Raw genomic sequence first — 26,585 nt, forward strand, 5'->3', positions numbered from 1 at the left:
GCCCTGAGCCTCAGTGTCCCCATCTCTACGGTGGGGATCGTGATGGGATCAGAGGGTTGTGATGGGGTGTCCCTGCCCCTTAACACTCGCATCCTCCAGTCTGACTTAAGCTGGGACTGATGGTCGGATTGCAGGGCCCAAATTCCATCACCGCCATGTCCCAGTTGGACCCATGAAAGATTTTGAACTTCACCCCTGCTCAAGGCACATGTTATTTGGGGTTCAGGCACAAAGTCCCTTAAAGAATCCCTCACAGCCTCCAAGTCACATGACGCCCCCCCCCCCCGGCCCCTGTCTACCCGGGGGCATCGCCTCCAGACACGTGCAGTCAGCCGGGGCTCGTCCACGTTGACCGTGGGCACTGCGTCCATTGTCACGGTGTCTGCCCCTGAGTGTCCGCCCCCGGGGCCCCGTCACTGACCACCCCCTCACCTACAGGTGAGCTGCCCCTGTCGCTGGCAGCCTGCACCAACCAGCCCCACATCGTCAACTACCTGACAGAGAACCCGCACAAGAAGGCGGACATGCGGCGCCAGGACTCCCGTGGCAACACAGTGCTGCACGCACTGGTGGCCATCGCTGACAACACTCGCGAGAACACCAAGTTCGTCACCAAGATGTACGACCTGCTGCTGCTCAAGTGTGCCCGCCTCTTCCCCGACAGCAACCTGGAGGCCGTGCTCAACAACGACGGCCTCTCGCCCCTCATGATGGCCGCCAAGACGGGCAAGATTGGGGTGAGTGCAGGGCCGGGGGCACACACCCATTCTTGCCCCTCCACACACACACACACACACACACACACACACACACACACACACGCACAGGGGAGGGGCTGCCGCTGGCATGCGTTATTATTAATGTGCACACCCACCTCCCATCCTGCCAACCCCAGTGTGCAGATGTCCCAGCTCAAGAACCTGCTGTGGCTCCCTATTGTCCAGCCAAGCTATTCAACCTCATCCCAGAGCCTCTCTGCTCTTCCCACCCCATTGGATGCCCACTGCCCCATTCCCACCAGCCAGGGCAAGCCACTGACAGAGAACTGAGTCCCAGAGCTGCAGCCCTGCAGTACTCCCCTCTACTCCATGGCAGGGGTCCTGGCTCAGCCTCTAACCTGCTGAGTGGCTGTGTGCCAGTTGCTTCCCTCTCTGGCCTCACAGCACAGGGCCTAGAGCAGGATTTCTCAGCTTGGGTCTGGATGTTCTGGGGCATGGGGCTGCTCTGTGTCATTGTGGGATGTTTAGCTGCATCCCTGGCCTCGACCCACTAGATGCCAGTAGTACCCCCCACCGATTGTGACAACCCCAAATGTCTCCAGACATTGCCAAATTGTCCCCTGGGTGGGGCACCCATCGACCTGATTGAGAACCAGATCTGGGGTTCTCTCGAGTCAGGAGCACCTGGGTCCAAGGCCAGGCTCTGCCACTTCCCAGCATGTCACCTCAGGCATCTCACCGCTCTGTGCCTCAGTTTCCTCATCTGTAAAATGGGGATAACAATAGTGCCCTGTGGTATGGTGTTCTGACAACTCAATGAGGTGATCCACTTAAAGCTCTTAATAAAGATCCTGGGATGGGTAATAAGTGCTCAATAATCGGTAAGAGTTATTATTCCTCTATTAAAAACATAGCAAAAAATTACTAAAATCACAATTATGCCAGAGTCCTGAGGCGGTAGAAAAGGCCTGGGTTTAAAATCTGGCTTTGCCTATTGAACTCTGTGGCCTGGGGGGACTCCCACCTGGATCTGTTGCCCAGTTCCCCTGTGTGTAAGCCAGAGATAGTGGGAGTAGCAATAAGAAGGACCGAATAGGATAATTGTTACTAGATTTAACTGATCAGTAAGATTGATTAATTGCTGTTTTAATTATGTAAGGAAGATACTCATGACAACTCAGATTTTTAAGGCTGACCTGGGTTCAGTCTGGATTCAGTGGGCTGTGTGGCCTCAGGGAACATCCTTCTTTTCTCTGAGCCTCTGTTTGCTCATCTGTCAACCAGGATGGTAAGGGTAGGAAATAAACAAGATGATGTGAGGAAAGGGTCCGGCATACAGCAGGTGCTCAGTAAATATTTTACCCTTCCCTCCATCCTGCTCTCTGGGAAGGTGCTATCTGATGGGCTGACCAAGCTCCCAGGGTCCCTCCAATGTGTGTGGCCCAGCAGCAGTGCTCCCCGCCCCCCAGAGGACCCCCTGACCCTCCCTCCTCCCATGCAGATCTTTCAGCACATCATCCGTCGGGAGGTGACAGACGAGGACACCAGGCATCTGTCCCGCAAGTTCAAGGACTGGGCCTATGGGCCAGTGTATTCCTCACTCTATGACCTCTCCTCCCTGGACACGTGTGGGGAAGAGGCCTCTGTGCTGGAGATCCTGGTGTACAACAGCAAGATCGAGGTAGGCATCAGGGCAGGAGATGGGGCCCAGTGAAGGAGGGGCCCAAAGTGGTGGGTCTGTGAACTGGATGCAGAAGAAGAGGCCAACTAAGTGCCCAGAACAGCATCTGGCACTAGGGGGAAATGAGAGGTTGTAAGGGTCGGCCTTCAGGGGCAAGCAGGACTGGTTCAGAATCCTGGCTCTGTAACTTACGTGCTGTATGACTCAGGACAAACTACCCAACCTCTCTGAGTTGCAGCTTCCTCTTTTGTACCATGTGGATAAAGATAGAGCATTTCTCATTGGGTTGCTGGGAGGACCAAATGAACAGCCTGGCGCAGGGTGAACATTATGTGTCAGCTATTATCATTAGCATTTGTTATATGAAGTTTTTAAAAGCTCTTTTTTTTTTAACTTAGGAGTATTTTATGAACATCGTTCTGCACCATTAAATATTCTTCTGCAATATCATTGCTGTGTGGAAATGTACCACATTCTAATGAACCATTCCTCTATTCTTGGTCATTTGGGTTTGTTTCTGCACTTAACTATCAGGAATAACACTGCAGTGGCATCTTCGTGACTACATAATTGCACAAATCCTTGATGATAAAGAAACTCAAGTCGTTAAAGGGACAGGATGCTGTACAAATGGGGCAGAAAGTGCTGGGTCCTGGGTGCAGAAGGTCTCCCTTCTAGCCCTGGCTCTGTGAGCTTGGACAGATGCCTTTCCCCTACCAGAGCTCACTTCCCTCATCTTTGAAATTAGTGACCAACTTGATTTAGATTGGGGATGGTGGGAAGTTTAGCATCTCTGCTGCAAACTCTGATTGATTGGTAGTGTCTGCCCAGGGAACTGTGTAGAGAACTATTTTGTGGGACTCAATTATTGATGTCTGTCCTGGGTTCAGAGTTGGAAAATTGTGGTGAGTCAAGTATTTATTACCCTTGGGCTAAATTTCCAAGTCCCACTTCCCGAATCAGAATTTCTGAGGTTGAAACCCAGGGATTTATATTTTTAACAAGCTCCATAGGTGATTTTGCTGCCAGTGGCTTGGCACCATCCACAGACTGGAGTTTGGGGACCACAAGAATAGATATTCTTTAGGGATATCTAGAAGTTTGGGTGTCGTTGAAGAATAAATTAGGAGGAAAAAGTGCTCCCAGGGCAGAGGGTGGGGGAAGGTGTACTGGAGTCAGCCTGTCTAGCCCCCTGACCACCCCGCCTTCCACAGAATCGCCACGAGATGCTGGCCGTGGAACCCATCAATGAACTACTTCGGGACAAGTGGCGAAAGTTTGGGGCCGTTTCCTTCTACATCAACGTGGCCTCCTATCTGTGCGCCATGGTCATCTTTACCCTCACCGCCTACTACCAGCCGCTGGAGGGCACTGTGAGTGACCACGAACCAGGCAGAAGCTGGGGCACAGCGGGTTCCCCCGTGGGAGGGACTGGAGAAGGCTTAGGGATGGATAGGGGGAATTCCCTGGTGGTCCCGTGGTTAAGACTCCGTGCTCTCACTGCTGAGGGCCTGGGTTCAGTAAATCCCTGGTCGGGGGAACTAAGATCCCACAAGCTGTGTGGTGCAGCCAAAAAAAAAAAAAAAGAAAGAAATGGATGGGGAGGTGCCTACCCCACACCCAGAGGGAAGAGGGTGAGGGAGGAGGCTCCACAGGACGTAGATGTTCGGGGCATTGGGGAACATATGGATCTGGGACCCGATGTTGGTGGGGCTGGAGGAGGACTTGCATGCCCCTTGCCCCCCAGCCGCCATACCCTTACCTCACCACGGTGGACTACCTGAGGCTGGCCGGCGAGATCATCACGCTCTTCACCGGGGTCCTGTTCTTTTTCACCAACGTGAGTGCTTGGCCTCCCCCCTCATCCCCCCGCCCACCCTGCCCGTCCCCCTCCTCTCCCTCCACCTCTTTTAGCTCCGTTCTCCTCCCCTCCACACTTCTGTTGGCTCCACCTCTCTCACACGTCCCCTCCCGTCCTCCAGATCAAAGACTTGTTCATGAAGAAATGCCCTGGAGTGAATTCTCTCTTCATCGATGGCTCCTTCCAACTACTCTAGTGAGTAGAGGTCCCTGGAGTGGCAGCTTCTGGGTGAGGAAGGTGGGGTTGGGAGGGACATCATCCAGGTTTGGTGGTGGGATAGGGGCTGACTCTGTTAGGAGTGAATTCACCCAGCCTGATCAGGACAAGGCCAGTGTCAAGCAAAAGGGTCTTCTGGTTAAAGCAAGATTCTGGTTGCTAAAGAGTTATCACCATATACACCATGGATAGAAATAATTTAACCTCTTATGCTTGTGATTAATTGCTAAAGTCTGCCAGGAGTGCCCATGTTAAGAATCTTGAGGCTGTGTCTGTGTTTAGTGGGAAAGAGTGCTGGGATTGATTAATGATGTCTGCCTAGGGCACAGGATGTGTTGTTACGTGTGTGTGACTGCTTTTCCCTTTTCCTTAGAGTTAGAGAACAATGAATATTCACTTAGCCACAAAATCGCCACTGAACACCACTGAATCTTTCTCTACCAGTTCCAAAGGACATCACTTTGGGTTCTGGTAGGGCCTCAGGGCCATTACACACACGTATCAGTTGCCAATTAATTGAGCGTTCTGGTTAACAGGATGCTGGGGAACCCAGTGAATCCACATGGTTTCTCTTCTGGGTGTCATTGGACTGACCTACTACCTAGAGGGCTTGAGGGCATGCCTCCCCCTCCAGGGCCTCATTCTCCCCTCTCCCCTCTGGCCCCTCTTGTGATCTCTGCTGCCCTGTAGCTTCATCTACTCTGTGCTGGTGATTGTCTCGGCGGCCCTCTACCTGGCGGGGATTGAGGCCTACCTGGCCGTCATGGTCTTTGCCTTGGTCCTGGGCTGGATGAACGCCCTTTACTTCACCCGTGGGCTGAAGCTGACGGGGACCTATAGCATCATGATCCAGAAGGTATAGGGTCGGGGGGTTCCCTCTGGACTGGTGTGTCCTTGGAGGAAGCCACACACACCACATATGTACAGACAGTGCTGGCGGCCTTGAGGCTGTGGGGTGCTGTGGGGGCAGTGGGCAGGGTCTGGACATCGGAGAGGGACAGGGTGGAGCTGGAGAGAAGATTCGGGATGAGGTGTTGGGAAAGCGAGAAACCACGTGTCTCATCTTTGCCTCCATATTCCCGCCGGGGTCTTTAGATCCTCTTCAAAGATCTTTTCCGCTTCCTGCTGGTCTACTTGCTCTTCATGATTGGCTACGCTTCAGGTGAGCTCCGGGTGCCCAGGTGGGCCTGGCGGGGGTGGTACTGGGACTGGAGCGGCCACCACAATGTGTGGAGGAAAATAACCAGCGTTTGTAGAGTTCTCATTGTGTGCCTGGCACTGGGCTAAGTCCTTTCCCGTTCCTGCCTCATTTAATCCTCCCAGCAAGTCTGTAAGGGAAGTGCCTTTCTTATCACCTTTTACAGATAAGGAAACCGAGGCTTAGAAAGGTTAAATAATGTGCCCAAGTTCAAAAGCTAGGGAATGGTAAGACTGGTGTCTTAGCTATTGTTGCAAAAGAAGCCACCCCAAACTTAGTGGCTTAAAACAACCACCACTGACGATTACATTCAAGTCTGTGGCCCAGCTGGGTGGTTGTGCCGACCTGGGCCAGGTTTGGCTAATCTTGATGGGCTCCTGTGTCTGTGCTCAGCTGGCGGGTTGGCTGCCGGCTGACTGGTGTAGCTAGGGGGTGGCCTCAGTTGGGGGTGACTTCGCTGTCTTCCCTGGGGTCACTCATCTCCAGCCGGCTAGCTTGGACTTGGTCACATGGTGGTCTGAGGGTTCCCAGAATGTGAGCGGAAGTGTTCAAGGTCACTGCCTGGCACAGCATCACTTCTGCTTCACCCTATTGACCAAAGCAAGTCTTAAAGCCAGCCTTGATTCAAGGAGTGGGAAATGGACTCTACCCTCTTGGTGGCAGGAGCTACAAAGCCACATTGAAGGGGTGTGGTTACAGGGGAGGGTACATTTTAATCATTCATCTACCAGCCCAGGTCTTTCTTTTTTTTTTATATAAATTTATTTATTTTATTTTTGGCTGCGTTGGGTCTTCGTTGCTGCATGTGGGCTTTCTCTAGTTGCAGCGAGCGGGGGCCGCTCTTCGCTGCGGTGCGCGGGCTTCTCATTGTGGTGGCCTCTCTTGTTGCGGAGCATGGTCTCTAGGTGTGCAGGCTTCAGTAGTTGTGGCGTGTGTGCTTAGTTGCTCCGCGGCATGTGGGATCCTCCCGGACCAGGGCTCGAACCCGTGTCCCCTGCATTGGCAGGCAGATTCTTAACCACTGCACCACCAGGGAAGCCCCAGCCCAGGTCTTTCTTAAGGCTCAGCACTGGCTCCCTCTGATAGGCTTTCTCCTTGATGACCTGATGCTGTGGGACTTCAGTGGCACAGACCATGGGGGAAGGACCAGGGATGGGGAAACTAATCAAGCTGTTGGGCTGGTTCCCAAGGGGTGGGTGATCTGCCATCCAATGCCCAGTATCCAAACGGGAGTGGCCAACTCAGGCTTCACCAGGCCACATTCACATCTGAGGAGGTTGGTCTAGGAACCAGCACTGGCAGCAGGAAATCTGATGATGGTGATATTTTAACCCAGATGGTGCCAAGGCTCTGTGTGGATTATTTTGGAGAAGGAGAACTGTGGCCTTAGCTTAGCTGGGGAGAGAGGGACAGGGGCCAACTGCCCCTACCAGGAGTAGGACTGGAAAGAACTAGACAGATTGTCAAGGGTTCTCCAATGGTTTGAAAGTCATATCAAGAGTCCAGCCGTACCACAGTCCTAAATATAGAAACTGAGGCAGAAACCTAGGGGTTAAAGTAGCAACTTAGTGGTCAGCTTGGTCCCAGGGCTTCTCCTGCTAGGGAACACTAGATCTTCATTCTGAGGCTAACATATCCCAAACATGGTACATGTGCTGCTGTTTCCCACTATTGTGCCCATGACAGACATTGCTAATGGATCACAGAATCCTTCTCAACACGTATTTCAGCAGTCGCTACAGAATTGAATAGCATTAGTATATGAGTTGGAACCTGCTTACTGTAATCCCAGGTTGAAGGCATAGTGACAGTCTATGCCCCACTGACTGAAGGGGCTCAGCCCCCTCACGCTCCCTGCTGTGAATGGTGTAGGAGCAGATGCACATGTTGGTGCTAAACTGTGTTGAGAAGGACTCTGAAGCTTATTCTGGGTTTAGTGGGAAGGGGTGAGCACCACGATCAGTTTGAGATGTCTGGAGGGGGTGAGGGTCTTAGTGAGAACAGCTTCTTCCACCCTTCCTCTCTGGGCTGCTGTGAGCTGGGAAACAGGAGCACGCGAGAGAGTCTGCCCCCAGAATGCTGGCATTCCAGGCTCCCAAGATGTCTAAGAACAATAGGCACGATGAGGTTTTTCTTAGCCTTGGCACTGCCGACATTTGGGATCCGATAATTCTCTGTGGTGGGAACTGTCCAGTGCATGGTGGGACGTTGAGCAGCATTGCTGGTCTTTTTTTTTTTTTAATTTTTTTGGCCATGCCGCATGGCATGCGGGATCTTAGTTCCCTGACCAGGGATTGAACCCACGCCCCCTGCAGTGGACGTGCGGAGTCTTAACCACTGGACCACCAGGGAAGTCCCAGCATCCCTAATCTTTACCCACTAGGTGCCAGTAGTGCTCCCTCCTCCAGTTGTGACAACCAAAACTGTCTCTAGACCTACCAGAGGTGCCCTGGGGGAAAAATTACTCCTGGCTGAGAACCACTGGACTAGGTCCTGGGAACCTCTTCCTTGTTAACAAGAGTTTGTGGACAGAGCAAAGGCTTTGCATGCAGGGGGGCCCAGATGTGACTGCTGGCGTGGCTTCCTCGCTTAGTAACCTTGGGCCAGCGCTATCCCCTAACCGGGCCTCAGCGTTCCCCTCCATCAAATGGGAAGGGTCCTCCCCACTCCTCAGCCGGCGTCCTCACCCTCGGTGAACATCGCCGCCGTCCCTCCCACAGCCCTGGTCTCCCTCCTGAACCCGTGTGCCAATGTGAAGATGTGCAGCGAGGACCACACCAACTGCACGGTGCCCACGTACCCCTCGTGCCGTGACAGCGAGACCTTCAGCACCTTCCTCCTGGACCTCTTCAAGCTGACCATCGGCATGGGCGACCTGGAGATGCTGAGCAGCACCAAGTACCCCGCGGTCTTCATCACCCTGCTCGTCACCTACATCATCCTCACGTTCGTGCTGCTCCTCAACATGCTCATTGCCCTCATGGGGGAGACGGTGGGCCAGGTGTCCAAGGAGAGCAAGCACATCTGGAAGCTGCAGGTGAGGCCCCGGACTCCCAGCCCCACCCTGCCGGCCACTCTTCTCCTTCTGAGATGGGCCCACCTGACCCGCCTCAAGCCCTCGGCCTCGTGCTCTGGGCGAGCCGCACCATCTCATTCTGCCTCCACTGCCCTGTCTGTAAAGTGGGCACCGAGGACTGCCGTCTGTTTCCCAGAGCCGCCTAACACACTTCCAGGTGGCTTCTTGCCTGACTGCCAACAGTGGGCTCAGATTCCCTTGTGGTCCAGTCTGTGGTATACAGTCAGCTTCGCCCGGCTCCACTGGGCGAGCTCTGTCGGCACAGGCAATGCTCAAAGAGCATCACGTTTCACATTTCAGTGAGGGTTCTGCAGTGAGCACGGCGGAGGGGGGCAGCTTCCGTGCCCCACCCTGGCCCAAGAGACAAGGCTGGCATGCGTACAGGCCACCCCAGAACCAGGAGGCGTCGGCATTCTCATCAGAGGGGCTTCTCCCAGCCCAGGGGTAGCTTCCAGGTTCCCCACCTGCCCCCCGCCAAGCAGATGTGGTTGGATGTAGAGGCAGGCCTCGTGGGTGCTGGGGAGCTGCTGCCTTTGCTTCCCACAGGTTGCTGTGCAGTCCTAGACAGCAGAGGCCCTGGGGGTGGGGGTCACAGCCCGCCTGGGTGCATGCAGTTCAATAACTGGGGTTCCCAATAAATTCACTGTCGCTGTAAGGCCCGGGAACGCAGCATCCACATTTCCCATCGCTTGGTGCATTTCCAGGAAAAGGCGCAGTGAGAAAAAACTCCAAGGTCCTCCTCGCAGGTCTGGGTCTCAGGGAACCATCTGGACTTGCTCTTAACCTTTATCCATACTGCTTACTTCCCTGGGCCTCAGTTTCCCCACTGGGTATAACTCATAAGATGCCACTGGCAGCCTATGGACTGGATTTGACCAGCCCAGATTTATTTTTTTCCTGCATCACCATATTTTTTTTTTAATTAATGCAAAACTTTTAAATTAAGAGATTTCATAGAAAAATCCAGATTTCTGGCCTTTCTTGAAAGGTTGGAAGGCTGGCAAGGTGAGCTCACATTCCTGCCTGGCGGCGCTCAGATAGATGAGAGGTGGCTGCCCCCTTTACGCGGGGTGGGGGACCTGCACCCCCTGGTCTGCCCCAGTCCCCACCCCTCCCTGGGGATGCCCAGCACCGAGGGGACACAGGGTGTCCTGGGGCACCGGCTGCTGATCCTTCTTCCTTCATTTTCTTCTGCCAGGCCCCTGTGGGTATTTGAGTTTTTAATCCAGAGGCAGTGGGAGCTGGGAAGCCTAGTTCTTTGCCCAGACTGGCCCACTGAATCATTCCTGCCTTGAGAGCAGTTAGGCGAGGCTGGGGGCGGCTCACCCACGCCTGCCCGCCCTCCTTCCCTCCCCGCAGTGGGCCACCACCATTCTGGACATCGAGCGCTCCTTCCCTGTGTTCCTGAGGAAGGCCTTCCGCTCCGGCGAGATGGTGACCGTGGGCAAGAGCTCAGACGGCACTCCAGACCGCAGGTGGTGCTTCAGGTGAGGCCGGGTGAGTGGGCAGGACAGGACCATCGGGCCTCCTTACATTTTCTACCTATTGCCACTTCCCGAGCCACTGAGGCCCCCATGGGCCCAACCAGAACTCAGTTCCACCGGCTGATCTTGGGCCAGTTGGTTTAGTTCTCAGCCTTGGTTTCTTCATCTGTGAAGTGGGGACAATGATAGCATCACTCCCTCGGCCATCTGTGTGGATTAGACGGGTTGGCACGTGAGATGTGCACGGCCAGCACCTGATGCACGTTGGGACAGACACCCCCCCCCCCCATGGCAACAGGTGTTACTGCTCTGTCCTTTGGTGGAGGAAGCGGACTCAGAGGCGGGTTTTCATCACAGGGCACCGCCCTCTGTCGGCGAACCAATGGGATGGGTTTCAGGTCTCCGGCTGAAAGGGGGAATCTGAGCTATCTGCAGCTTCCAGGGCTTGGGACGTTACCCAGATGCACAGGGAATGCCAGCTTCTTAGGGGGACCCCTGGGTGAGTCTTTTCTTTTACGGGGACTCGGTCTTTGTAACGTGGTTGCCGGCACAGAGCGAAAGCATCACGTTTGGAGTCAGGCAAAGTCAGTTTCTGCTACGGTAGCCCCCACCTCACAGGCCAGCGAGTCAGTCCTGTTCAATGTGAATTTGAAGTTCAAGCCTCGACTGTGATTTCTCAGCTTTGTAACCTTGGATGAATAGTTCAAGCCTCAGTTTCCTCATCTGTAAAATGGCAACAGAGAATGTATCTTCCTTGCTGGGTCCTGACCCGTAGGAAAAAATGCTCAAAAAATGGAAACTGAATGAAAATAACTTAAAAATAATTTTAGAAAGGAAAAATGATCTTGAGCCCATTTGGGCCCAAAAGGGTATAACCTGACTTTAGGAGGGCGTCTCAATAATAAGAGTGAGAATATCAAGAAGGAGGGTGTCCATCTACAGGTGAATGGATATATGGCCGTACAAATAAGGTCTTTCCACACAATGGAATATTATTCAGCCATGAAAAGGAATGCAGTACTGATCCAGGCTACATTGTGGATAAAACTTGAAAACATGATGCTAAGTGAAAGCAGCCAGACACAAAGGCCACGTGCTGAATGATTCTACTTCCATGAAATGTCTGGAATAGTTAAATTCATAGAGAAAGAAAGTAGAACAGAGGTTACCAGGGGCTGGTGGGAAGGGGAATGGGGAGTTATTGCTTAATGGGGACAGAATTTCTGTTCGGGGTGATGAAAATGTTTTGGAAATAGATAGGGGTGATGGTTGCACAATCTTAGGAATGTATTTAATGCCATTGAATCGTACACTCAGAAGTGGTTGAGGGGGAGTTCCCCGGCGGCCCAGTGGATAAGACTCCATGCTTTTACTGCCAGGACAGACACCTGGCAGGGGAACTAAAATTCTGCAAGCTGCGTGGTGCAGCCAAAAAAAAAAAAAAAAGTGGTTAAAATGGCAAATTTTATGTTATATATATTTTATCAGAGTAAAAAATAGTAGGAGGGTATGCTGGGAGGCTGGAACAGGGATGCTGCCTGAGGGTGGGGAAGGGGTGCTATCTCTGGGGAGCTCCCCTTGACCCTCCCTCTGCTGTGGCCCCACCAGGGTGGATGAGGTAAACTGGTCTCACTGGAACCAGAACTTGGGTATCATTAACGAGGACCCCGGCAAGAACGAGAACTACCAGTATTACGGCTTCTCGCACACCGTGGGCCGCCTCCGGAGGGGTGAGTAGAGGGCGGAGTGGAGGGGTGGGGGACATTCAGGGGTGCAGAGGGGGAGCCCTGGTCCTGCTCCTCACTGATTTGTTTTGAGCAGTCCTGTCCCTTTTCTGGGACTCAGTGTTCTCATCTGTAGAATGGAAGCGTCTGATGGGCTGGCCATGAGCTTCCTCCGCTGCTTGTGAAGGCCTGGGGCCCCTCCGTTCCACTCAGCTGAGTGCATGACATGCAGTGGAGAGGTCATGGGCACTCAGGCGTCCTGACCCAGGCTTGAATTCTTATTCTTTCATTTACTCCTGTGTGTTCCTGGGCGGACTCTGTGACCTCTCTGAGCCCCACTTTCCACCTCTATAAAACAGGGATAATATACCTCCCCCTTTAGAGCACTGTGGAGTGCCAGGTACACAGAAGGTGCTCAATATATGCATGTGCACTCTCCGCCAACCCTCACCCTTCCCTCCGCCACGCTCACTACAGATCGCTGGTCCTCGGTGGTGCCCCGCGTGGTGGAGCTGAACAAGAACTCGAACCCGGACGAGGTGGTGGTGCCTCTGGACAACGTGGGGAACCCCAGCTGTGACGGCCACCAGCAGAGTTATCCCCCCAGGTGGAGGACTGACGACGCCCCCCTCTAGGGGCTGCAGGCAGGAGTAGGGTCCCTTCCACCGCCCATTTCTAGTCCACCTGCATTTCAGCGGCGCCTCCTGGGGTGTCCCCCGCACCCTTGTTCGACCCCCAGAGGTGAGGGCCAGGTGGAGATGCCAGGGAGGCCCCAGGACCCTCTGGTCCCCAGGCTCCTGCCTCCAGCCCCACCTCCCCACCCGGGCACGAGGCTCCTGGCCACCTGTCTCACTCCCATGGAGTCACATAAGCAACACCAGTTTCTCCGCCCACCAGGGCTCAGACCCTGGCCTCTCCATTTATTTATTTGCTCTGTTCTCAGGAAAGTGGCACAATCTCCACCCCCAACCGGAGCCCGGCAGAGGCCTCAGGCCCCCGTCCCAGGTGCACTGCCGCCGGCTAAGCCCCCGGCCCCGCCCCACGCTGTGGCCGCACAGGCCACCCTGGGCTGAAGTAGGGTGGCTTTGCTGAAGGGCCGGGCACTCGGGGTGGGGCTGCGCCTTCTGTGTGTTCTGTAGGGGATTGTTGGTGCTCAATAAATGTTCACTGATGGTGGAGACGGTGGGGGAGACGGTAATAGGCACGGGGATGACAGCACAGAGATGGACGAGCTAAGAGATGCCTGTGTCGGGGGGATGGGGCGGTGGGGATGAGAACAGAACGAGGGTTAGTAGTAACGACCAAGGTGACGTTTAGGGTGATGGTTGGTGGGGGCTGGATGGGGTGTGGTGGCCTGAGAGATGGAGGTGAGTGGAGTGTGATGGGAAGGTAGAGACAAAGGGAGTGAGGAGAGGAGGAGCGCTGGCGGAGGGATAGTGATGCTGCGGGGAGATAGTAAATCTGTCGAAATGCTGGGAGCGCATAATGACACTGGTGGGGGAGAGTAATGCCAGTGGGGAGATCGTAAAGCCCATCGTGGGATAGTGATGCTGGTGGGGGGACAGTGATGTGCTGGTGGGTAGGAAGGCTGCTGGGAGAGGGCAGAGCAGAGGCGGAGTTGACAGGCACAGAGATGGGTGAGCCATCCGGTGTCAGCAGTGGGGTGATGTTGAGGATGATGGCCTTAGTAAGGACAGCGGTGGTGACTGGAGCCGTGAGAGTGCTTGTGGATGGGACCGCCTGCCGTCGGGGCTGTGAATGTGAGCTGGACTTGAAGGCCGGCCTGCTTCCCTTCTGAGGGCAGCCATTCTCCCCAGGGTCCCACCCCGCTGCTGATCAAGCCTCTGGGCATGAGGAGAGGCCCCCAAAATACCCCATCCTGCTGCTCCACCTTGAAGTGGAGGAACCTGCAGCCAGCTGGTTTCCCTCCGACCTCCCAGGTTCCTGGTCCCGGCTTGGACTAGGCCTTCCTTCCTCTCTGAAGCTTCAGTTGAGAAGAGCTTGGGTCTCTGAGGACCTGGCCAAGGGCAGCTGCAGTGGGAGACGCACAGGGCTTGGGGTCTGAGACCCGAGTTCACACCCTCTGCCCAAACGGTGGCAATGGGTCCCTTTACTCTGGGCCTCCATGTCCCCGTCGGTCAGAAGGATGGTGTATCGTCTGTTCAGCTATATGAGAATGAAGGGGAGACTCATCGTATTACCACTGAGGGTGGCTGAGGGGCGCCAACCTTCCCACAGACGCATTCTTTCCATCTCCCTCTACGTTGCTGATGGGCAGGGGCTGATGGGCTGTCCTCGTGATCCAGGGATGACCCTGCTTCTCCCAGGGCTACTTGCTTCCTCATTCCACCATTCTCAATGGAGGTCCCAAGAGCCATTCTGATTGGACGGACTCGGGTCACATGCCATGCCTGAGCCAATCCTGTGCTGGGGGCTGGGATGCCCTCCCTGGCTGAGCCAAGCCTTCTGGGTAACCGTGGGTAGGGCCTAAACTCTGATTCTCAGTGTCCTCAACTGTAAGATGGGGCACAGCTTTTGTGAAGGTCAGATGATTCCCTGGGCCTGTCAAAGAAGAGAGGATTGTGGTTGTGGTGTTCCAACAGTTATGTGTTTGGGGCAGCAAGTCAGAAAACTTACACTGGCTTGAAGAAAAGAATATTTATTGTCTCGGCAGGAAGTCCCAAGTTAGGAAGGGCAGTAAGGCTGGTTAATTCAGTCTCTGTGATTCATTAAGGGTTTTGCCAGCTCATTTATCCCTTCAAACATTTATCAGGCACTGTGCTAGGCACTACCCAGCAGATGTGCTGGCTTTTTCCTCACACAGGCCTCCATCAAAGAAACAAGACGGCGCCACTGTTTCAGGAATCACATCCAGGTTCGGCAGCATCCAGAAGAAGAAGGAGAAATAGTTCTTCCTGTGTCTCTTTTTATGAGGGAGGAAACCTTTCCGTGAAGTCCCCCAGCCAACCTCTCCTCTTGTATTATTGGCCAGAATTGTGTCATGTGTCCCATGCTTCAGCCAATCAGCAGGCTGGAAGCAGCAGTTGTCTCAAAGCAGCAGAAGGCAATATGGAGAAAGGTAGTTTCCCCAGCCAGGTCTCGGTTCTGTGGGAAAGGAGGATGGGGAAACCAATGTTGCCTAGGCAGCCAGTAACATCTGCGACAAGCCTTCTCCCAGATGCCCACCCCTCTACCCGATCTGGGCAACATTGTCATGGAAAACGGCTATGACTTATTCTGGGGCTATAAAGAGGTCATTTCTCTAGGGGGTTTTATGATGGGCTGGCCCACAAAATCAAAACACCCTCTCAACTCAAAGAGACTCCATAAATTAGTGAGGTGAATGTTTAATTCATTCATTTAAAAAAAAATAACGGAAGAATTGTAGGCTATGAATTTTCCTCTGAGAACATTTTCAGCTAAATACATAGTAACTTTTTCAACTGTGATTTTCTAAATATTTGGTGGTTTGGGTGTTGATATTCTATAACTCAAAAGCTGTTCAGGGGGAACTTAAAATATTTTCAGGCCATTGAGATTTTGTTTGTTCCTGTAAGATCTGAAAGATGACCTTTCCCAATGTCCTTCAAAATATAGGGCAGGTACTGGTGGTATGTCAAAATATTTTCAGGGGACACATTAGACATAGAATCACTTAGAGGAAAACGTCCCTCCTGATTAGGACATGGTCTCAGTTTGATGTTTCTGGGCTTTTGATGACCTTCCTGACACTCACTAATCTCTCTTTAATGGAGAAAAACCGGAGGATCAGAATCTCTGAAAGGTAGAGCTAGAACCAGGGGTGATGTTAACTTCTCCCGGACTACACGGACTGAGCGTGGGGAGGGGAAGTTCCCGAGGCAAGTTGGAGTGTTGATACCTGTGCTAGACTGCTTCAGTGGCCCTGACTCTTCCCTTTAGCCATTCCTTTGCAGTACAACTTTGTCTTTCGACTGTGGGCAAAGCATAAGTTTGCATCCCTGGGTTTAACCATGTGACTTGTCTTAACCAGTGGGATGTTAGCAGACATGCCGGCGCCAGCACCCGGGAGGAGGGTGAGAGAACGTGGAATAGAGCTATGTCATCCCAGGCAAGCCTCGCAGAGGTCAGAGGGACCCCACAGATGCAGGACCAAAAACATTTTTTTTGTATGTCATTGAGTTTTGTGATTTTTTTCAAGGGCAGGCATCAATTTTGTGGCAGTAGCTAATGAATACGGACAATAGAAGAAAGAGTAACTAGAATCTGGTGAGGCCAAAAAGAAACAAAAAACAAAACCCAAAAAACTGAATGTCCACTGCACTCCATGTTATAAATGGGGAAACGGAGGCTCAGAGAGGGCAAGACACTTGCCCAGGGCAGCTGGCTGGTAAGTGGTGGAGGTGGGATTTGAACCCAGGCATTCTGCCCTCAGACCCCATCCTGGAGAGAAAACACTCTGACCCCTGAGGGGTGAGAGGTGGTGAGGCCAGATCGCTTCTGCAGTGGGGTAAGACCCTGGCTGTTGCCTGCCACTTCAGCTGAACCCTGGAGACTGTCAGTTTGAACATACGCTTAACTTTATTCCAACAAGGATTTCTTATTATGTGCGTGTATGTGTATTTAATAATGTTAAAGCACTTGTATGTCATGTGTGACAGCAGGGTTTTTTTCATCCCAACTTTAAAGCGCTACTGGGAAATAATTAGTGCTACCAGAGTCAAAAACAATGGGACCCCATCAGAAAAGACAGTCTCAGAAACTCTTGGATCTTAATTGAACAATTACCTCTTATGCCTGTGAATAGTTCATTATTACATGCACTGTTATTATTGGCTGTTATTATTGTTTTAGATGAATGCTGGGGATTTTTTTTTTTTAATCAAAAGTCATTTTCAACCATACTGTTCATCTCCTCCTGGCGTTCGCACGCTTCTGACATTTCCGAATGTAATAATGGAGTTGGCAGTCAGTCTCCACACCTTGCCCGGATAACGGTGTATTCTGATCACTCTGGTTGCTTGGACGGGATGGTGAAATACTCCAGGCCTCTGTTTATACTGTTATTAATTTTTGACTCCCTGGCAAAGGCATTTGCATGAGAATCGAGCACGTCCCGTCTTTTATTTTTTAGGAATCTGAAGTCATGGGGGACAATGGGGAGATCCTTGTTCATCCCAAGCTTTGGAGACAGAAACAAAAGGAGGTGGTGTTGATGGAACCAGAGGACAGGGTAGAAGGGGCATTGGGCAGTGGAGACCCCAGCCCGAGGGATGGAGGGCGGGAGGCTGGGTCAGGAGAGGCCAGGCTGGGAGTCTTGTGTTTTTGGAGGGAAGCCCAAAAAGGAGAGAACAAATGAACACACATAAGGCACCTGCCATGTGTTAGGCGCTGTGCTCAGTGCTTGGCATTCATATTTCAGGAACCATGTGTGGGACCTCATGGACTGGTGTGGATGCCTCTCCAAAAGTCATGACTCTCTTCCTTATTCACAGCACCTCATTTTGTTCAGAGTTCTCCACTCTGCTCTACAGTCATGGGCTTTCGCCGAGCCAACCACTGTGACTCTATCTCCCTTACTAGGTATTGGTATAGGAATAGCCATGTGAACCAGTTCTGGACCATGAGACAGAAGGGAAAGTCTGCCAAAGGAGGAAGAATTCTGGGGGAAAAAAGAGAAATGTAAAAAACACTATCTTCTCTTTTGCTGGGCACTGTCAGGTCTGGATGTGATGCCCAGAACTGCAGCAGCCGTTTTGTGACCATGAAAGGGCTTGGTGGAACAGACAGATGAAAAGGACATGGGTCCTTGATGACACCATTGTGCTATTGAATTAACGAACCCTGGAGCTACCCTACCATAGGGTTTCTTATGATTGTTTGGGATAATCAATTTTTTTTCCTCATTTATACCAATGAGTCAGGATTTCCTATTACCCTGCCAAAATCATGAAGATATAAGAACAAATTTTTCTGCCTATTTTGCAGATGAAGAACGTGAGACCCACAGGCTGTGTGTGCTTAAGTAAAGGCATTTGCTTAAGCACACACAGCCTGGATGTAGTGGACTCAGGATTTGAATCCTCTGGCTTAGAAGGAGACCCCTGCTGGGGGGTGGCGGGATTTTTTTTCTTTCTTTCTTTTTTTAGCGATTTGGCCTTTCCACAGCACGGGGGCATTCTGTTTTTCTATAGCAACAGGCTGTGATGGCTTCTAACAGGTGAAGATGGGACAGGTTGGGTGGAGATGGGACTCAAACCCAGATCCCCATATCCCAGCTCAGAGTCTTCTCAGCGTCATCAGAGACTCCCCCCTCAGTTTGGGATATACCCACTGGATCCCACAGATCTGCCTTTGGCCACTACAGGGTGGGGTGGCTGGTCGTGGAGACTGGCCCCCAGGGGCTGCTGTAGTCACACCCGGGAGTCTCCTCGGAGGAGGCCTTAGGGAAACTTGGAACCTGGGGACGTGGTCGGGAGCCTCTAGAGTGAGCTCCCCATTAAGTGAGGCTGACGTTACAAGACTGAGGAAACCCTGCCACTGCCACTCCCACAAGGAGAAAAAGGAGTCTATATCTGCCTCTGGAAAGTCTAGGACCTAGTTGCTGTGTGCTCTCAGGCAAGTTGCCTCCCTTCTCTGAACCTTTTTTCATTTTCAAAATGGAGGATCATCCCCAGTTCTCAAGTGAGGGCTTCCTTTCTCTCCCTGGTGGTCTTTCCCTTCTTTGGGGCCTAGCTCTACACAGTGGACAAAGGCCAATTAGGATGTGAGGCCCAACAACTCAGGTCAGGGTTGGATTCCAGTTCTGGCTCTGCAGCAAACTCATTAGGAGTCTTTGTGTTGCAATTGGGGAAACTGAGGTCCAGTGAGGAGAAAGGACTTAGTTTCCCCAATTGCAACACAAGAGTAAGGACTCAGTATTTCCTTAAGTCCCGTTTGTTCCTTGGGATGCTAACAGATAGGAACAAAAACTTAGGTGATCGGAAAAAGTTAGGGAAATGCTGGGTTAAAGCTGGAAGGGTATCTTGCCTGCAGGACTTTTCAGAGCCTTTAATATGCTAATGTGATTTGTGCATCTCCAAGGTGGTGGGGGGAGGGGGACATAGGCATCTATTTCTCAAACTCTTTTAACCTAGAAACCCACTTTCCAAGGTGAAAATCAGCCAGACTAGGCGAAGACAGAAATAATACATCTACAGAATAGGATCTGTGCTGCCTCGTGGATCTGACTACCTGTCTCCTCTCTTCAACACCACATGGTACGTGCATTGTAATATTAGTTTCACTTTACATTTGAGACATAGGTGGCTCCAAGAGGGGCAGTCACTTGCCAAAGGCCACATGCTGGTGGGCGGTAGCCTCAGGACTGGAACCTTTGGGCCCCACTGCTCTGGGGGTGGGTCCCACTCACAGGAGTAATTTGCCCTGTCATCCTGATCACACATCACCTGATGCCATCCCAGTCCTTCAAATGCCTCCACTCCCTTTGACAGAGGCTCAGAGAACTGGAACCAAGGCTCAGAGAGGCCATACAAGTCACCCAGGGTCACACATGGAGTCTATGAGGACACTGAGGCCAGTTTTTCCTGACTCCTCCCCTCCTCCTGCCACTCTTTAGTGAGCTGGTGATGGTGGTGATTTAAACAAAAAACCTTTTGTCCACCGGGTTTGCCCGCCCCCCTGGCTGGGCCCCCTTCCAATGGCCAGCGAAGGGGGCCCTGTGGCGGCCGTGTGGGCCCTTTAAGAGCACCCGGGACGCGCAGGCGCAATACAGCGCAGGGGGAAACCCAGGCGCACGTGGAGTCTCAGATGCAGCTCAGAGCTGGGCGGTGCGGGTTCGAATTCGCTGCTTGGAGGCAAGGCAGGGCTCGAAATGGGAGCGGGATCTAAAGGATGGGATGAGTCAGGAAAACACGGAGCCACCCTGAAAAGGTGAGTGTTCCCCACGTGGATTCCCTCCACTCAAATGTTTGTCGAAGCCCTCCCTCCAGTCTGATGCCTCTGGAAGATGGGGTGATGTTCTAATTGCTGTTATGACCTGAAGTGGTAGTAATAGACGCGGTTCTGGGCCAGCCACACGTGGTTACCGTATTGGACAGCTCAGCTCTAACTGGGGGTGAACCCAAGACAGCTACACGGAGAAGAGGCTCCTAGCGTCCTTATGAAGAGACAGGCTTGCACCTCGGGTGGGGGGAGGGGGCTGGATCGGCTGGCAGCGGCTCCCCTCTCCCTCGTTCACCCAACATGAAGTCCCAGCGGCGCGGGGGGTGGCAACTGAGGCCGGACCTGCGTTCTGGAGCCAAGCAGGCCATATTTGGGGGTCGGTGGTAGTTTTAGTCACTGCATAGCACAACAGTTAAGAGCTTAGACTCTGAGTCAGAGGGCTGGTGTTCTACCCGAGCTGCTTCGCTGATCTCCATCCTCAGCTGTGTGACTTTAGGCAAAGTGATTGCTCTTCTCTGGGCCCATATCACGCGCACCTGAACAGTTGTGAGGACTAAATACCATTTAGTGCTGAGCCTGGTAGCCAGTCTGCCCACAGTAACTGGGCTGTCTGTAATTGTAGTAATGATAACATCGTTATCACCTGCGCTGCTCCTCCAATGTGGTATAAAGGGCAGGGGTGCCTTGTGCCAGAATGACGAGGCTGGAGGGCCCTTTGAGATCAGCTAGCTCAGCTCCCAGGGAGAAGAAAACTGGCCAAGGCACGCAGGAAGCCAGTGCTAGGCCAGAGCTAGAACCCCAGCTGGGTCCTGGGGCCATGCCCCGACTGGCTGTGCTCCGTGCCTGCACCTGCCCTGCTTGCAGACCCGCCCTGCAGGGGGTAAGATTCTTCCCAGGATAGGGGGCGGGTCCTCACCCCCGGTGTGAGGGACCTGACCTGGAGGGTGGCTCCTATCTCTGTCCTCTCTCCTGATGCCCCAGTGTGGGCGGGCCTGGTGGTGGGCCCAGGACGTGGGGGCCTGGGCTACCTGGAATTGGTGCTGGTAGCCCCTTAGAACAGCTGAGCCACAGGCTGCCGAGCAGCCGTAAACCTGGCTGCAGACCCTGCTGCTCTGTCCCTCTCCCAAGTACCCGCCCTGTGCTGTGGTCTCCTTGAATCCCATCTCTGGTTCTGGCGCTGCCCCCTTTGGGGATGGACGTGTTCCGGGTCACTCAAAGTACCATTGGTAGGATTTGCACCCAGGGCTAGCTCACTCCAGGGGCTGGGTTGCCCTGGGAGCTGCGATGCCCCCAGGCGTATTTCAGGATGGATGAGGGTGGAGCGTCGAGGCAGCCTGGCCCAGGGTGTGGGGCTGGATGCCGGAACCTGGCTCCCTCTTACCATCCTTGTGGCCGTTTCTCAGATTCTCTGCGTCCTCGTCTGTGAAGTGGGGATGCTTTTATTACATACCTGAGAAGGCTGTCATGAGACTCAGTTATGTGTGGTCAGAAAAGCACTGTGTCAGCTGCCGTTTACATCCTATTTGTGATAACTCCCAGGGGCCTTTCACGCAGCGCTGACTTCCCTAGCTTGTCACCCAGCAGGACCCCTGCTCCTGCTCTCCAGGGCCTGGGTGGTGTGTTTGGTTCATTGACCCAGCTCAGAAGGGCCCGGGTCCCGCCCTGGACACAGGCTCTTCCTCTCGGAGCCTCCGTGTGCTGCCAGGCTCAGGGGTCTGGCCTTAGGGAGGTGGGTGTCTGCACTGCAAGGTCACATCCACGGTGTCCCCTCTGTCCCTCTTCTGCCCTGAACCTACCATGCCAGGCATCCAGACAGGGCTCCATGCATGAGAGGGGAGGCCTGAATCAGACTGGGGACTCCCCCTGTTCAGACATTGGGCCAACAAGCCAGGGGAGAAGGTGGGGACAGGACGTGAGAAAGAGTCTGTGCTTTGCTGCTTGAACTACAACTTTCCACAGACTTGCTGTGTGACCTCAGGCAGGTCGCTTCACATCTCTGAGCCGCTTCTTCCTCTAGAACACCCCGTACCTTGCAAGCAGTGGTGAGGCTCCAAAGAGCTGCCGTGTATAGGAAAATGGGCAGCACACAGTAAGTGCCTGAAAAATGCTGAGCATCCTGGAGCAGGGATGGTCTCCTGGACATCCCCAGGCACCAGGGCACGGGGTGGGTGTGTGCTGGGGCTGGCCAGGGAGATGGCCACTGCTCAGCCACTTTGGCCTGCCCCCAGCCACTCTGCCTCCAGGGAAGCAGGGATGGTGCCAGGCACAGAGGAAGAGCTGGGAAGGAATTTAGTGATGCAGGGGAACACCAGCCCCAGACCATCTCTGTACCCCTCAGGGAATGAGCCAGAGCGGCCCGGGCTCAGTTCTGTCTCGGCTGCTCTAGGACCGATCACTGACCCAACTGAGTGGCTGACACGTAAACAGGGTAAATGACAGTGTCCACTTCGAAAGAGCTGGAGAAGTAAATGAAACATTGCATACGAAGTGGCCCAGCAGAGGAGGGGCCAGGAGGCTCCTGGCCTGCTTCCGAGGGCTCCAAGCCCAGTCAGCAGGGGAGGAGACAGCCCCTTTTACTCCTAAGGGGAGGAAGGAAGAACGAACAAAAACAAGAGCTGCAAAACATCCCACAGCTGAGACACCATCTGTGTTTTCCTTTTTTTTTTTCTTTCTCTTCGTTTTTAAAACAATATAGTGCAGACCGCACTTCTCACAGTAGAATATAATGGTCAATTTTAGTATAAAAAAAAAACATTCTCAGAGATTTGTAAATGCACTTAGTGCTTGAACAGGCCTTGGAGAGAGATACAGTACCGCTTCTGGGGTGCCAGAGGGGCCGGGACTTGGGGAAATCGGGCCTTGGAGACTTAATGGGGGGACCCCCTGCCTGCCTTATCCCCCGGAATGGTGTGGGGCAGGCCTTGGAGGGTGGCTTGCAGGAAAAGAGTTGGACTGGATCTCCCAATTAAAACCAGCAGGTTGCCCCCAGAACTGGCTCCTAGGAGAACCCCTGAAGGAGGCGGGGTCTGGTCCCTCTGACATTGTTAGCCCCTATGGCGCCTTTGTGCACATGGGTGAATGGTGCCCCTTCCTCAAGATTCAGAAAATTGCTGTAATAAATATACAAGTCTAGGATGCAAATGGTGTCTCCTCAGATGAGTTGCCTTGTGCAGTACACAGCCTGCACAACTATGCCCAGAAGCCCTGTAAGATGTACTGAAGGGAAGGGAGAAGGTGGTAGTCCAGGGTTTGGAGAATGGAGAGGGGATTCTGTGTTGGGAAGGAATGGTGAGGAGGGGAAGAGAGTCTAGAAGAGGAGGAGCAGGGGGACCTGTAGTCCCCGGAGCCTGTATTCGAGTGGTCTTCGCCTGGAGAGGGCAGTGAGGGCGCGGTGGGCTCGATGACTTCCTCTAGGCCCCCTCTGCTCTTTTTCCAGGATACTGGGGAGCTCGTGGAGGGAGGAGCTGTCTAAGCCCCAGGGGCCGCTCTGATCCCACCCCGACTCTAGACCCTAACATTTCCTTCTGCATCCCACTGTGGTCTGACCCCCTCCCCCGGAGAGCCGGAAAGAACCGCTTCTGTTTTAAGTGGTTTCTTTCTCCCTGCCTCTGCCAGCTTGGATGGAGGAAGGTGTGGATGTTGGCAGCTGCCCCCCCCCACACCCCCCCGGCCCTCCGCGTGTCCTGGGGCAGCTGATGGTGGGGAGGGGCCTTGGCGAGTGAGGTCACCTTGCCATTCCATGTCAGCAGCAGCCGGCAGCAGCCGGCCTGGCTTCCCTGTGGGTATAAATGGGCACTCGGACACAGGGCGGGGCTGGCGCCCCCGCCCCGCGTGCTGCCCACCCTGTTCTGCGGCCTGCCTCCCCCCTGGGCGCCCTGTCCGTCTGTGCCTCTGCCAGGCAGGCCTTATCTGTAGACGGGCAAGCGGATGTGGGCGTGCTGGTGGTCGAGCAGCCGGGGCACAGCCACCGTCTCGTAGCCCTTGCCCAGCATCTGCTCCTTGATGCACGGGGGCCGGATGTCGTTGATGAGATACTCCAGTGACTGCAGGCTGCTGCTCAGCACGGCCGTGTTGCACACGCTCTTGCTGGGCAGGCCTGAGAGGGTCTCCGCCGGGGGCCCCGCCAGCTCCCGGGCCGCCCCCGGCCCCAGCTCGGTCACGGCCACTGCCGCGGCTGCCGGATTGTAGCAGTCGCTGGTGGGGGTCACCAGCACGCTGTTCCAGGGGGCGGCGAAGTACTGGCCCACGGTGAAGCTGGTGGGCAGCCCCACGCCGCAGTTGACGGGCGACCCGCCGGCCCGCTCGTATACCCGCCCCCCACAGGCCTCGGGGGACTTGCTGGCCACCGTGCCGCCGCTGTAGGCCCGCAGCGGCTGGGGCGGGGGTGGCGGCGGCGGCTTCTGCGGCCACAGCAGGTAATCCAGGCCTCCGTCTGCGTACCCTGTGGGCTTGGTGGCCCCAGCCAACGTCAAGGCCGGCGTGCTTCCCTGGCCCAGCTCGGCGCCCTTCCGGCAGTCGGGTGGGCCGGCAGTGGCCGGGTAGGCCAGGCTGGGGAAGCTGGGCACCGGGCCGTGCTTGGCTGGGCTGGGGTGGGGAACGGCCACGGCCTGGCAGGCGGCGGGCGCAGCGCCTGGGGCCTGGCACTGCTGGTTGAGCTGGTAGAGGATGCTGTGGATGGAGGGCAGGTTGGAAGGCGGCAGGGGCAGGCCGCGGCCGGGCAGGGGGATGACGGAGGCGGCGGTGGCCGCGGCCGCGGGCAGGCCGGGTGGCGGGGCGGGCGCCTCGGGCGGCTTGGGGTAGGCCAGGGACCCCAGAGTGCTGGGCGCCGGGTAGGGCGCGATGCCCACCTGCACGGCGGCCGGCGACAGCTTGGTCCGCTTGCCCTCGGCGCTCTTGAGCACGCTTTTGGTGAGCCCGGGGGGCGCAGCCACGCCGGAGGAGGTGACGGCGGCCTTGACGACGGCGAGCAGGCCCTGGTAGCCGGCCGTATGCGGCGGGTAGGGGCTGTAGCGCTGGCCACTGGTGTCGTAGCCGTTGACGGTGCGGCTGAGGTGCTTGTGCTGGGGCACGCGGATGTTGCTGGGGAAGATCTTGATGGAGAGCGGGCTGTTGGCCACCTTCTCGGCGTAGGCGTCCAGCTCGGCCGGGCTCGGGTAGCGGGAGGAATGCATGGAGCTGGCCACCGTCTCGCCTGTGGGGACACAGGAGGGGAGGAAGCACAGGTGAGAGCCGACCCTGCGACCCGGCGAGGCCCGGAGGCCGCACCCCGCCACTGTCCGCGGAAGGACTCGCCAGCCACCCCTCCCTCGCTTTTTCCGTCCAGTCACTCGCTCCTTCATTCATTCTTTCTAAATCGTTAAGCTTCGGATCAAAGTGTAAAGTACGTTAAAGGAAACTGCATACATCACAAGCTGGCTGCACTTTCACAAACAGAACACACTCGTGTGATACCTCGGTCAAGGGAGAGGCCTGTGCCAGTCCCCAGAGGGCCCCCTGCGCCCCCTCCTAGTCAGTACCCACACCAAGGGAACGGCTCTCCTGGCTCCTAACGGCGCGGACTCACGGTGCCTGGGCCTGGCACAGGTGAGCTGGGATCCTGCAGTGCATGCTCGTTTGCACTGTCGGGTCTCTGCCACTTAAGGTTATGTTTCGAGGTTCATCCGGGTGGCCATGGGCGTGCGGTCTGTTCATTCTCATGGTCGTGTGATGTTTGAGTGTGACTACCTCACAGTTTACTCATCCTTCCCACTGCTGATGGCATTTGGGTCATTTCTGGTTTGGAGCTGATACAAATAGTGTGACAGCCCCTGGGGCACGTATTCAGTGAGTCCTGCTGGGAATAGGCCCAGGAGCAGAACTGCTGGGACCAAGGAGAGACAATGTTCAGCTTCAGGAGAGAATGCCCGACAACTTGCCGAAGAGACTGTGCCGGCTGCGCTCCCCGCACACCGCCCCCCCCCAGCACGGGAGTTACGGGGGCTCTAAACCCTCCACTCCACCTGTCTGGTACCGTCGTCCATTGTATTAGGTTGGCCAAAAAGTTCGTTCAGGTTTCCGCGCCATCTTATGGAAAAACCGGAACGAACTTTTTGGCCAACCCCAACACCACCACTCTGGTGGGTGTTCATTCCGCCCCTTTAGTTGTCCTCTCGGCGCCTCAGTCTGTAGAATGGGGTGATGATGGCCCATGGATGGCTCAGTGAGTTGCTATGTGGCCTGGCGCGGGGCAAGTTGCCGCAGGTGGCTTTCATCCTGGTGCTCACCGACCCTCGTTCAACCAACAGGCAGCTAGGAAGGAGGGGTTTTGCCCCTGCTGGCTGCCCCTCCCCTCCCCTCCCCAGGTCTGCCTGTCACCTGCAAGACCTGTGTGGTGGCCACTGCCTTTTTTGTGAGCTGTCAGCACGTCAGCTGAAGGGTGTACTTTGTTTATTTATTTATTTTTTTGGCCACGCCACACAGCTTGTGACATCTTAGTTCCCTGACCAGGGATTGAACCCGGGCCCTCGGCAGTGAAAGCGTGGAGTCCTAACCACTGGGCCGCCGGGAAACTCCCTGAAGGGTGTACTCTGTGTGACAGGCTGACTGTCCCCACCATCAGTGGGCACAACTGGGCCCTGCTGTGGGGGAGGCGGGTTGCCGGTGGGTAGACCCCCTTCTCCCATCCAAAGCCCCTCCCTGGTCCTAAGACATTCCTCAGTGCCGC

The 26,585-nt window shown here is 54.6% G+C and overlaps 2 protein-coding genes across 4 annotated transcripts in view; one reads left to right on the forward strand and one right to left on the reverse strand.

Moving 5' to 3' along the window:
* Positions 1 to 23,684, forward strand: part of TRPV4 (transient receptor potential cation channel subfamily V member 4) — a 35,266-nt gene extending 11,582 nt beyond the window's left edge. The window contains exons 5-15 of the mRNA XM_033837066.2: positions 439 to 737; positions 2,221 to 2,400; positions 3,615 to 3,773; positions 4,148 to 4,240; positions 4,383 to 4,456; positions 5,168 to 5,333; positions 5,573 to 5,639; positions 8,396 to 8,712; positions 10,111 to 10,238; positions 11,844 to 11,965; positions 12,437 to 23,684. Of these exons, the coding sequence (XP_033692957.1) occupies positions 439 to 737; positions 2,221 to 2,400; positions 3,615 to 3,773; positions 4,148 to 4,240; positions 4,383 to 4,456; positions 5,168 to 5,333; positions 5,573 to 5,639; positions 8,396 to 8,712; positions 10,111 to 10,238; positions 11,844 to 11,965; positions 12,437 to 12,594 (1,763 nt within the window). The 3' untranslated portion in view covers positions 12,595 to 23,684. The remainder of the gene's footprint in view (positions 1 to 438; positions 738 to 2,220; positions 2,401 to 3,614; positions 3,774 to 4,147; positions 4,241 to 4,382; positions 4,457 to 5,167; positions 5,334 to 5,572; positions 5,640 to 8,395; positions 8,713 to 10,110; positions 10,239 to 11,843; positions 11,966 to 12,436) is intronic.
* LOC109552605 (protein FAM222A) overlaps positions 23,660 to 26,585 on the reverse strand; it is a 145,730-nt gene continuing 142,804 nt past the window's right edge. For all 3 annotated transcript variants that reach the window (XM_073790205.1, XM_033837067.2, XM_073790206.1), the window contains one exon: positions 23,660 to 25,073. In XM_073790205.1, the coding sequence (XP_073646306.1) occupies positions 23,788 to 25,073 (1,286 nt within the window). In that variant the 3' untranslated portion in view covers positions 23,660 to 23,787. The remainder of the gene's footprint in view (positions 25,074 to 26,585) is intronic.

The sequence above is a fragment of the Tursiops truncatus genome, chromosome 13 (genome assembly GCF_011762595.2).
Source record: "Tursiops truncatus isolate mTurTru1 chromosome 13, mTurTru1.mat.Y, whole genome shotgun sequence".
In the NCBI taxonomy this organism is placed as follows: domain Eukaryota; kingdom Metazoa; phylum Chordata; class Mammalia; order Artiodactyla; family Delphinidae; genus Tursiops; species Tursiops truncatus.